At 35.0% G+C, this 12,761-nt stretch overlaps 4 protein-coding genes across 5 annotated transcripts; 2 read left to right on the top strand and 2 right to left on the bottom strand.

The window, feature by feature from the left end:
• Positions 1-2,431: 2,431 nt before the first annotated feature.
• Positions 2,432-3,484, top strand: LOC132163862 (F-box protein At3g07870-like). Its single transcript, XM_059574242.1, has one exon. The coding sequence runs from the start codon at positions 2,432-2,434 to the stop codon at positions 3,482-3,484; it is 1,053 nt and encodes a 350-aa protein (XP_059430225.1).
• A 676-nt stretch (positions 3,485-4,160) lies between these two features.
• Positions 4,161-5,453, bottom strand: LOC132163861 (F-box protein At5g49610-like). Its single transcript, XM_059574241.1, has one exon. It carries the CDS (start codon positions 5,451-5,453, stop codon positions 4,161-4,163), a length of 1,293 nt encoding a protein of 430 aa, XP_059430224.1.
• Positions 5,454-6,718: 1,265 nt separating this feature from the next.
• LOC132163860 (F-box/kelch-repeat protein At3g04660-like) lies at positions 6,719-7,582 on the top strand. Its single transcript, XM_059574239.1, has 2 exons — positions 6,719-6,734; positions 7,044-7,582. Exons 1-2 carry the CDS (start codon positions 6,719-6,721, stop codon positions 7,580-7,582), a joined length of 555 nt encoding a protein of 184 aa, XP_059430222.1.
• A 68-nt stretch (positions 7,583-7,650) lies between these two features.
• Positions 7,651-12,649, bottom strand: LOC132164347 (sanguinarine reductase). 2 transcript variants are annotated; one of them, XM_059574844.1, is made up of 9 exons: positions 12,273-12,649; positions 11,719-11,831; positions 11,496-11,549; positions 11,288-11,372; positions 10,902-11,007; positions 10,365-10,451; positions 10,173-10,270; positions 9,868-9,977; positions 7,651-8,003 (listed from the first exon to the last, which is right to left on the bottom strand). In XM_059574844.1, exons 1-9 carry the CDS (start codon positions 12,571-12,573, stop codon positions 7,938-7,940), a joined length of 1,020 nt encoding a protein of 339 aa, XP_059430827.1. In that variant the 5' UTR covers positions 12,574-12,649; the 3' UTR covers positions 7,651-7,937. The 2 variants fall into 2 exon arrangements, with proteins under 2 accessions (XP_059430827.1, XP_059430829.1); XM_059574846.1 differs by having other exon boundaries at positions 11,719-11,826; positions 12,273-12,474.
• Positions 12,650-12,761: the final 112 nt, after the last annotated feature.

The raw sequence follows: 12,761 nt of genomic DNA, 5'->3' as shown, positions 1-12,761 counted from the left end.
CTAACCCTCTCAAGAGTCAAGAAACACAGTGGGTTTGGTCCAACGGGCGCATACTCCGTGGGTTAGGTTTTTTTTAAAAAAAGATTTTAAAGGTATTTTATCTTTTTGAGGGATATTAGGGGTTGGTATGATAAATTAATCAAATTGAAAGATTATTGGGGGACATTGAAACAAAGGTGGTAGATTGAAGATGGTAAATGTAGTTTTTTCTCCAATTTTTTTTTATCTTTTCTCTTCTCTTCTTTTGTTGCCTTTTTTAAAATTGAAAAGCTAATCGAATAATGCATAAAAGACCAATGGATAATGTCATTGCACTCATGAATTGAAGCCCTTAATGCATGGTTTCTGATATTTTATCTTTCATTAAGGCTTATTTAGGTCGTGTGTTATAAAGGATAAAGTTTTCTTTCAAACTGGGTAGGAGAAATTTTTTTTAATTTAGTCTATAAAAATGACATGTGTCATTTTTTTTAATAACATATGAGATGCACATGAATTTTTAATAAAAGTTATTCCATGTTATTAAAAAAACATATGCATCCCACATATATGTTCAAAGGACACATGTCACTTTTATAGACTAGGTTGAAGGAAATTCCTCCAATCCAGTTTGGTTCCTTCAGCCAAGTTTAAAGGAAAACTTTGTCCTGTCATAAATGCCCAAGCTAAACCTATTGATGGTCGTGAGGAAATTTCGGCTTTTAATCTCCCGCTCCTGGTATTGTTTTTTATACATACATGTGCATATATCTTATTATCATTGATTCTAAAAATTAAAAAATTAAAAAAAAAAAAGTGAAATATTTAAATAAATCATGTAGGTTACCCAAATATATTTTATTTTAAAAATATTTATATTTGGATGTATTATTGTAATAAAATTTTGGTTAATCAGTTGTGCTTATATTACCAAAAATAAAAATACATGTCTCTTAAGATATAAAACTTTTAAAAGTCAATTTTTCACTTTTGTCTTTTCTCTCTTCCATTAACTTATTAGTTTCTATAGGTCTATATATATGGCTAGCTAGACTACTCCCTCAAACAAAAAAATTATGATTTTGCCCTACTATTTTTTATTATTAATTTTAGAGCAGTGATTAACATAACGCGGGCGTGCATTAATATTTTAATTGTAAAAAATATATAAAAAGTAAACACAAGCGTTCATGCATGCCTGAAGTGATGTATATCAACACTCTTAATTTTAATGTTATTTGTTGTTGTATCTACGTACGTACTACTGCTATTATTATTATTATTATTATGATTTAGTTATATATCTTGTATAGTGCTTGCTGCCTGGATAGCGTCCGGCCCTATGGCACAAAGTAGATTAGGTAGGAAACATTTTGAAATTAGAAAAAAATAAAAAAAATCCAATTTCTAGCCGATGAGTGATGATTGAGGTAATCGTTTGTAGGTGTTCTTTTTAGAAATGATAAAGGTGTAACTTTGGCCAAACTTTTTTTTTTATGTGGTCATTTTTTTTTTAAAAAAAAAAACAAAATAAAAAACTATTTTTTTTGAAGCAATAACATCTTATGTGGTCCTTTTTTTATTTAGTATTTTTTTTTTTTTTTTTTTTTAAAAAAAGATCTTTTTCTTCATAATAATGACCATTTAAAAAAAAGACCATTTTTATGACGAAAAATACCAATTTTTTTTAAAAAAATACCAAATAAAAAAAGAACCACATAGGATGTTATTGCTTCAAAAAAAATAGTTTTTTATTTTATTTTTAAAAAAATAAAAAAATAAAAAATAAGAGAAAAGTTGTGCCTTTATCATGCCTTTTTTTTTTTTGAAAAAAAAAATCCAATTGTTTCACTAGTTTAGCATACGTCGCCTTCAATAATTATTATTATATATAGCGCTTTTTCTTGGCCCTTCACGTCCATCTATACCATATTATACATGACATATGATATATAAAAATTGTAAATTTATCAATTAAATAATCTCTTAACAAAGTTTTTCTCCAAAATTAATTAGAGAAAATTCTTCCAATTATCAACTCTGTTAAAGTATATTTAGAATATGAGATTTTTACATGCATTTTTAATTGAACATGTAATCACATGTTCTAATAACACATCTCAGTTTAATAGAATTGGAAATAAAATTATTTTAGAAAAAATTTCTTCCAACCCAATTAATCAAAGAAAATTTTTGTACAATTAGAAGATTATGTTAATTAATTGATTACATATAGGGAAGGTTGATCCGGAGATCTAGTGATATTATGACAAAAAGACTATATATATATAGTCTTTTTGTCATAATATCACTAGATCTCCAGATCAACCCTCCCTATATATATAGAGGAGTGCGGCCAAAGTAAAACCTTCTTCTTCCTAAGCAAGAAATATATAGTATAATTAATATTAGGTCTGAAACGTCCTGGCAACGGCCTCCAAGTAAAACAAACATGGCGGTTGGGGGGCAGTTCCCGACAGATATACTGTTCGACATCTTTTCCCGACTACCCATCAAGTCTCTCTTGCGCTTCCGCCGCGTGTCTCCGCTGTGGTGCAGCATCATCGACGATCCATGCCTTGCGCAGATGCACCAACTCCGGCGCGCCGAGGAGCCTAAAGTTTTACTCGTCGATCTTCCCGCGCACGAACCGGACGTGATGCTAAGAGAAGATGGAGCTTTCTTAAGGTTCGCAGCAGACTCTAAAGCGTGTAATATTCTAGAGGGCTGCTGCAACGGTTTGCTTTGCTTCACAAAAAAGGTTCGCAAATTCCAAATAAGCCCTTTGTTTTTGTTTAATCCTGCGAGGCAAGAAGTTGTAGAAGTGCCACCGCCGTGCATGGAGGACGACCGCGGCCAATGCAGGAGAAAATATGGTTTGGGGTTTGATTGTTCAACAAACACGTACAAGATTGTTGCAGTTTTTGAGGGTTTTGATTTATGTGGTGCTCAAGTGTACACTCTTGGAGGAGGCCCGTGGAGAGCCATTAATAAAGGTCCTCCTTGTGGTTTGTTTGGATTTGGAAAGCCTATATATGCACGTGGAGGGCTTCATTGGGATATTGTTGATGGTGATATTGAAGGCAAGAAGATTGTTTATTTTGACGTTCATGAGGAGGAATTTGGGTTTATTTCTCGGCCAAAGCTTAGCTCGTGTGATCATCTAGTTGAGCTGAGAGGAGAGCTGGCGATCGTTGATCTTTCATCTAATGAGAATATTGAGATTTGGGTAATGAAGGTATACGAGGAGAAGAAGAAGAAAGAGTGGGTCAAAGAATACAAGATTGGTGTAAAAGGGGTGCATGATAATGCACAAGTTCGAGTTATAGGGCTATGTGAAGATGGTGAAATACTTGTGAAAGGCGACTTCCATGAAAATTATTTTTTCTATAATCCAAAGACTGATAATCTAAGGTATACCCACGTTCCAAGGCTCGATCATCGAACACATGTCCTATGTCACATGGGTACCCTCCTATCAATTGCTATGTTTCGGGCAGATTAATATATATAATGGCTTTTTTTTCTTTTTCTTTTTTGTTTTTTCTTTCCCATGGTGTCGAAATTTTGAATAAAACACAAAGATATTTGATTTCATGTACATATATATAATTGTGCGACATTAATTCAAAAAGTTAGGTTTGGATTGCTAGCTTAATGTTGGGGTAAAATTATAAAAAGACTATTTTTTGGGCGGAAACAATAAACTTTTAAGGGTCCACCTTATAATTAAGGAAATTTTTAGCCCCTAGTGCACTAAGTTGGGTTTATCCCTTGTATGTTCATGAGTGCTAAAATTGGGATTTATAAGTAATTTTATGAACTTTCAATTGTAACTTAATTAATCTTTTCGGTAAGTTGTTATTCGTTATGGTAAACAATTGTCAATTTTAATCCTAATGCTCTTGTATTTATTTTAAACAACGTCGATCATCAAATATATTTATTTCCATGGACTAATTAATTCTATATTTATTCCTTCAATTAAATCTAAATTAATGAAAAAGTATTCTACAATTAATTAACATAAAGGTTGAAAAAAATAAATTGAAAGCAAACTTGTCTTGTTTTTTATTCAGAACTAATTAAGAATTGACGGAAATTGTGACATTAATGGGGAAAGGAAAATCAAAGAAATAAACAAAGGATTAACCATATATATATATATATATATATATATATTACTCTTCCTGAAACATATCAAGTGATAGTAGAGTACTACCCTCTTCCCGAAACATGTCAAGTGATAGTAGGGTACCCATGTTGTGACATAAGACTTCTCTTTCAAAATCGAACACCCTTGGAATATAGTGGCGTCTGCGCTTTAGCACATCGGTCTTTGGATTATAGAAGAGAAAGCTCTTCCAGTTCACCGTCACTAGTATTTCACCATCCTCAAACAGCCCCATAACTCTAATGGATGGTAGAATACTGTTCACCTGATCAAGATAGATCTTGTATTCTTGGACCCACTCTTTCTTTTGATCATATTCCTTCATTACCCATATTTGGATTAACCAAAAATGATATTTTATAATAACAACGGCCAAGTCTCCTCCGAGATCAACTAAATGAAAGGGGGTCCCAGTTCTAGATCTGGGTGGAGAAATCAACCCAAACTCCTCCTTCCCAACATCAAAATAAACAATATTAATTAGATCCCTTTGAAATTCATGCGAAGGAACGTCGTTATAACCTGGGGGCTTAAAAAGCCAAGGAAGGTTATAACCTTGGGGCTTAACAAGCCAATGAAGCGCTCCACGTGCATATACAGGCATTTCATAGAAACCACGTTCACATTCAGGCTTGTCATAGAAACTACAATTAGGAGGACCTTTAACGGGTCTCCATGAGGATCCTCTACCTCCAAGAGTGTAGACTTGAGCACATAAATTACCATCTTGGCCTGGATTTCCACTGAAAAAAACTACAACAATCTTGTACGTATTTGTTGCACAATCAAACCCCAAACCATAACTACACTTGCAATCTGAATCTGAAGTATGCACTGGAGGCCACGGGGTGCCTATGCATGGCGGACGTGGCAGCTCTACAACTTGTTGCCGTTGAAGATTAACCAAAAACAAAGGGCTATGGTTGCAATTCACAAAAATTCTTGTGAAGCAAAGCAAACCATTGCAGCAGCTCTCCAGAGAATATGCATTTAATTTGCGACTTACGAACCTTAAGATCCCGCTTCTATCTTCTCTAAACACCGGGACGGCCGGTTTGCGCGTGGGTTCAAGAACTAGAACTTTGGGCTTTTCAACGCATTGGAGTCGATGCAGGCGAGCAAGGTATGGATCATCGATGATGGTGCACCACAGCGGAGAGACACACTTGAAGCGCAAGAGTGTCTTGATGGGTAGTCGGGAAAAGATGTCGAACAGTATATCCGACGGAAACTCCTTTGGCTTCGCCCCATCCCCATGGTAAGTAGCTTGTTTTACTCGGAGGCCTTCGCCAGGGTTCATGCTATATAATTAGGTTGAGTGTACGCTAAGCTATTGCCAAAGGATCAAGTGTGTTGATACTTTTTAGGGTTTAATTCTGTGATGATGTATATATTTATATATGGACTTGGCTTCTATGACTTCATAGTTTAAAAAGTGGGGGTTGGAGAGAGAGAGACGTGGGGCTAGTGAGGAAAAACCGAAAAAGTGGGGGATATGGTTTTCTCTTATTCCTATGTATTTGGCCTTTGGGTGCTCTTAGAAATAAGATAAGAAAGGGGGAGAGAGAGAGATAGGGCATATACGGGTGGTTCAAAGTTAAGGGGATATATTTATTTTAATAATAATAATAATAATAACAACAAAATTATAAGTAGAGACAATTTCTCTTGTACTTATTAATACGGAAATTGCTAGAAGGTGAATTAAGTCAAAAACCGATTTTCTCTCTTAATGGTTTTAAAACAATAACATAAAAATATCATACATTACTCTCAAATATCAATTTTTTATTATTTTTTACTTTTATTTATAGGAATTGATAATCGACAATTAAATCTGGTAATTAAGTTGTAAAGCACATATGATACTCAATCTTTGCTGAAAGAAAGCAAGGAAAAACTTGCTTTTAGGTGGATTAATCTCTGCAGCTTTCTCATTGAGCTTAAATAGAAAAGAGTTACAATTGTAGTTTATCACATCAAGCTAACAAGCTAATCTTGATGTGATAAGATAATAAACTAAGAGGGTTAATACAAAAGGGATACTAATTACAAAAGAGAATTATCCACAAGAGATTTGATAGAATTGATCTGTTTGTCTTTAATAGCAATACAATAAGTAGGAGTTTCTATAGAATTAGATAACTCATAAAAGAAAGGCTCATCTGCAATCTTGTCTAGACAGGATTGCAGACGAGAGCAACCAGAAAGGCTCGTCCACAATCTCTTCGAGACGAGATTGCAGACGAGCTAGAAGATCACTGGAAGTCACAGAGAGGCTCTGCTCTTCCTTAACAAAGAATATCAGGTCCATTATAAATTTTTTAAAGAAGTCATAATGTCAAAAAAATTAAGAAGTCGTAATGCCAAAATAGGGGTTTCTTCTGTCAAAATTTTACAATGTTACACAACTTAAGAATATAAGAAACACAATAAATCATTTTAACATGCAGATCGAGCATGGAGACATCACCTTTGTTTGTTTTAAAAAGACATATTTTTGTAGTCTGAATGCTGAGGTATATGTTTGTTTTAACTGAGGGGTTCTACCACTTCAGAACATATATGACAGTTTTGCCAAGTTTGTTACTGAAGTGTAAATTGCTCAAGCTATGTAATTATAAGTTTTTCAGAACTGTTTTCACTATTCAAACACTGAAAAATCTTCTTGAATATAAGTTGTCCAAACTGGTTTTTAGATGTAGCACCCACCGCTAACACACTTTTCAAAACAAATCACAACTTTTTTAAAAAGACAACACTTCTCAAAAAATAACTAAATGCATGTACATTTTTTTCAAGTGTGGAGACTGTTGTTACATATGAAAAAAAATTGTTGGACTTTTGTGCGGCTTATTTGCTCAAGTACTGTACATTCTTGGAGGCACAGGCTCGTGGAGAGCCATTAGCAAAGGTCAAGAGTCTCCTTGTCCTGTCTTTGGATCGCCTATATACGCACGCGGGGCGCTTCATTGGCTTGTTGACCTCGCTACCAGCACTCGGGGTTATCTGGTTAAAGGCAAGATTGTTCATTTTGATGTTGGGAAGGAGGAATTCGGGTTGATTTCTCGACCCGAATTTCGCCCGTTTCATTTAGTTGATATGAGAGGAGACTTGGCCATTGTTGATCGGTCATCTGATAAGGAAATTGAAATATGGGTCATGAAGGAATATGAAAAGAAAGAGTGGGTCAAAGAATACAAGATTGGTCTGGTAGGGGCACAAGTTCGAGTTATGGGGCTATGTGAACATGGTGAAATACTACTGAAGCTGAAGCAAAAGGACAAATCTGGAAATAATTATTTGTTCTATAATCCAAAGACTGATGTGCTAAAGTACAGCCACATTCCAAGCCTCAATGGTGACACACAAGTCCTATGTCACATGGGTACCCTGCTATCAGTAGCTAAGTTCAGGGCAGCAGAGTAATGGTTCAAGCCTTCGCTTATTTATTCCTTTTAAAAATAAAAAATTAAAAAAAATAATTGTGACAAAATTTTGGTCAATTAGCACCATTCTGAATAAAGCACAAGATGTTTGAATTCATGTGCATGGTTCAGTACAAACAATCGACAAACCAATGCTATTGTATAATTTACAAATCCATTATGTTGAGAATGGTATGAAGAAAGTCTTGAAGTGCTACACCATTCCTCTGTAATTCTTTCACTCCCTAATAGTAGTCTTTTGAATTTACATAAATAATAATTATTTTATGTACTGTATACAGTAATGATAAACAGAATCTATACCTTAATACACATAGATGAACCAAATTGTTGAGTCATTGGCCTTGTGCAGCTTTGAATAGCTCTTGCCACTTCTGTGGATCACTTCCTGGTCCTTCCCCCTGCATGCAAATTTCAATTTGGCAAAATGAAGCAATTTCTGAAGTATGGCAGAATATGGTAGAGTTAACTAGGAGTAAATCTATGCGGTTGACACAGATTAAGCCTAACTGAATCCCGAATTCAGCTCCAGATAAAGAATATTGGTAAATAAGTGAATGTGCAAAGACTCTGGTAAACAAGGCCTAAGAAATTGTACTGCACAACATTGAATCTCACAAACATTTGATAGAAACATTCAATATTCTATGGTCCGTATAAGCTCCAAGATGACACATTTTACAAAAAATACAAGATGCGTTCAAACATGTTTCTTTCTGCTTTACGGATTCGCAAAACCTGTTATGGATGAAGAAGAAGGCAACACATTGCTTATATAAGATAAGATAATCGGTGGATGTTGAACATCATGAAACAACCAACTTCAAAAATCTTAAGACATTAGGAGAAAGTGAGAAACCCATTTTGTTTGTCATCAACTAAGCATTCTGATAAAAGCAACATTTGTTTTAAATGTTGTTAGTGCACATATCAGCCTGTTTTCGAACAGCCATACATATATAAAGGTTTCTTTAACTATTGATGCATGCCAAATGTTCACAAATTGCCTACACCAAATACCCCATGCTCATGTAAAGCCACAAATCTAATGTAATGGAGTTGAAAACTTTCTATAATAGTATAGGAATGCCATGGTTCGCCAGTTCAGGGAGATACAAGGAACTATCTTTAATGCCAAAATCAAAGACAAAAAAATTCGGCTACTCAAGCAAGAATGAAATGAGTCAAACATTTTTCTTATATTCTTTTTATGCACCTTTACAATGGTACATTAGCATATGTTATAAATCTTAATGAATGTGTATTATAGATCAAATTTGTATCTATCTAGATCATTGATGTGCATTAAAAAGAGTATTACATCAGCTCAAGGTACTCATTGAACGTAAATGCCAAAGTAAGAAGGGACCGTTACTTTACATATTGATTATCAGGTTCATCCTTTTGTTTAATGCATCAATTTCAAAAGGAGTACCACTAGTAGAGGATACACAGCATATGTGCATTCAAACATGTTTTAAGACAATTAATCACATTGATGGCAAGATCATCAAAGAGACATAGGTATTGCATCAATGCCCACAATCAATTCTTGTCCTCACTCAAAAACTTTACAACTATTTCAGCCTAAAACCCTAAAAATAATAAGGCCATAGCTCACACAAAGAAACTCACTCGAAAGCTCTCAAAATCATCTCCACATGGAAACCATACACCCTCATCAATCACAAAACGGCTACTGATAGACCCTACAGGAAAAATCATGTACTGTTGACACCTATGTTACCATATTAGACAAGGGGCCTCACCCACTAAAAAGGCACACATCCTCAGGTACACATATACTCTCTTTCTATTCGGTTTTTTCCAAAATAACACCTTATTGACTTAAGCATCGGATGTTCCCCGCCGGTCCTCTCAGCCGGCGTCACCTCGGTAGTCTTCCCTTGTTTAGCAGGTGGTCCGTCACCACTCTAGCCGTTTGAAAAAATGCTTCAAGACAAACAATACTATGCAGATTTAGACATCAATTGATCTTATTTATAATGAATCCCTCACAAGAGATTCAATATATTGCAAAGTGGACTTGGCATGGTAAAGTGGACTTTTTGGTGGTGATGACTTGTTCTGTTTAGATGAAGAAAATGTAAGCATGTGTGTGTGTGAGAGAGAGAGAGAGAGAAAGAGAGAGAGAGATTACCTAAACATTACTATGCAGATTAAATATTTACATCAATCATTACTTAAACATTACTTCAATTGAATTTATTTCATAAACTGATGCAGTCATCTTTTGAAGATTACCTCAACTGAATTGATTTCATAAACATTGCCTTGAGTAGATTCTATGTCCAGCGCTTGTATGCAAGCTTCTGCAATTACAAGTCTGCTAGCCTCTCCAACAAGTTTATCTCCTGAGCACTCATATACAAACCCGTCAGACAAAAGATATATGAATAGAAAGAAAGAATAAATTGTCAAAAATTACATATACAGATGAGGCTATTTGTTATTTGATTAATAGGTATATGGATCTATAATCCATTTGACATGATAAAGAAACATGTTGCATCGTGTTCCACAAAAAAAAAAAAATTATTATGGCATACCTTGACCTATAAGGACTGCACGTCTTTGCCCAGCTGTAGCTTTGAGCAAAGTATTGAGATCATAAGATGTGTAAGGTCCATCTGTCAATCTGCCGGGTCTGTTACATAGACACATTTTGCTAAGCTGATGCCTCTCTCAAGTCACTATGCATTTGTTTCTGAGAATCAAGTTAATAATAATCTGTGCCATACCTGATTATGGTAAATGGAAGACCTGAATTACGAAGAAAATCCTCCCCCATCTTTTTAAATTTCAGAACACCAAAGAGGTTCATAATGCTATAGAAATAATACAAAATAATTAAATTAGCCCATGGTACTAGAAAATAAGCAAGTTTTTTTAGTCAATTCATAATTTGTGAATATATAATGGGATCAATATCCAGTTAAAACTTCACAACAAGCAGTTTGAACAAGCTGTAGCCATAACAAGAAGAGAACATAAAGATCCCCGCTTTCATACCACCGAAAAATATATACATCTGCTGCAACATATGTATGACCTACACTCTTTTGTAACACAGCCTCAAAGAACCACTAAAGAAAGGGTACATAATATGTGACTTCCTAAATAAACTATTGGGAATGTCAATTTGGAAATTGTGTGAAGTTGAGTAGCAACCTCAATATTTGTTTATAGGGTCCTAATATTTATATATGTCATTAAATAATAATTTCCTTATAATTATTTGTTTTTTAATTTTCCATCCATTCAAGAAGTAGTATTACCTCCATGGTAGTTCGTTGAACTTTGTTACACCTACTGATGAAACAAGAACAATTCTCTTCAGTGAAGGCGGCAGTGCCAATACAAGGTTTCTCACACCATCCCAATCTTCAATTAAAAACTTATAGTCAAAAGCACTGAAAGCATAGATACATGTGGAAGTGTGTGGGTGTTTGTGCACGCATGCCTGCAGTCATGTGTACACACTTAACTGTGATTTGAAGGCACAAGAACAATGAACTCTACCGACTATGCAGGGCTATACTTCAGTGCACAATCAGTAGTACAAGAAAAACTTTGAAGATTGTGTTGTCTGTCTTGTTACTTGCAGACTCTTGTTTACTCATGATGCTAAAATATATAATAGATGAAAAATATTAATCCTGACCTACTCTCTCTGGTGTATTATCCCCATCCCACCGTTTAGAAGGAAAGGCTGTCGTTCCCGTGCAGCAAATCACATGTGTAACTCCCTTAGAGACAAGGTTTTAAGAATAGAAGTCATTTATTGCCCAACATTCTCTTCATCATTTATTGAGAAAAATAAAATAAAATAAAAGAATAGAAAGCAGATTTGAATAAAGCAAAAGAAAAACCTCAAAGATAGATGGATCTAAAGCTTCTGGATTCCGAGTATCCCCTTTAAATACCTATCAAGTTGAAAAGCTCTATGACTACAAAGTCTAACATCCTGAGGGAAGATAACAATTATATACTAGAAAATTCATATAATTATGCTCCAAAAATAAAAATAAAATACGTGCAAATTTATTATTGATGAGGAATAGTTGATGCATAATTCAGTCAGAAGGCTGCCACCTGCAATGTCTCCTCATCTTGTTTACCAAACAAGTCGATTGCTTTCTCAGGATCTCTCACTAGTAGCCGTGACTTGATATTCCGGTTTAGCAATGATGCTACTACCAACTGCCCTGAAAAGTAGAGAAAAACACTAAACTTGCAAACGCCCCAAACAAACTAACAAAAGGGTATGTGTGAAACTGAAAAATCTTGGTGGAAGCCATATCAATTGCTCAAAAACCGGAACCCAATAACAAGAATTATTGCTCATGAAAAATTCACACTTTACTTCTAGCCTCTCCCTCTCTTTTTTGTTACCAGCTTATCGATAAGATTATATGATTACATGGTTTGTAAATGCATTATATTGCAAATATAAACTTTCAATAAAAACACACAAAAAAATCAGAATGAACATAAAGAGGCACAACAATTACATGTACTAAAGTTCTTTAACACAAACTGTCAAACACTCACTTATATACAAACGCACACAAACAAATAGGGTGATAAGCATATATTCATCCATGTCGTATCATAGACAGAAGAGGAAACGAGCAAAGAGTGCTTACCAACTCCACCGGAGCCGCCAACGACGAGAACGAGCTTAGAAGACGAAGAAGGAGCAGTTTTGGAATCATGGCTCGGTTCTGAACTTGAGGATTGGAGGACTTCCTCCTTGACAGCATTGAGAGCTGGCGATCCTCTTCTAGAGCTTGAAATGGTCTTAGAAGAAGAAACTACAGAACAAAAGCTTGATAGTGGAAGAGTAAAACATGGGATTCGTCGATGGGGTCCCGGGGATACTTCAACTGGGACTGGGAAATCGGGAAGTGGAGTGAACGAGAGTCTGGAAGCCATGAACATGGACATGAGTCAGCAACAAGCAGAAAGGCGGAAGGACAACGGTTGTGTGGTGCTGGTTCTGTTTTAAGGGGTGGAATACCAAAATGATCCATGGGCCCTCTCGGTTGAGTTTTCTTGAAATAAAAGGAAAAAAGACACTATACAAAAACACAAAAGAAAAATTAATAAATTATTTTTAAAAACAAAAAACAAAA

Source organism: Corylus avellana, chromosome ca10, assembly GCF_901000735.1.
Source record: "Corylus avellana chromosome ca10, CavTom2PMs-1.0".
NCBI lineage: Eukaryota > Viridiplantae > Streptophyta > Magnoliopsida > Fagales > Betulaceae > Corylus > Corylus avellana.
The sequence above is the reverse complement of the archived record's forward strand: the minus strand, read 5'-3'. Positions and strand labels throughout refer to the sequence as shown.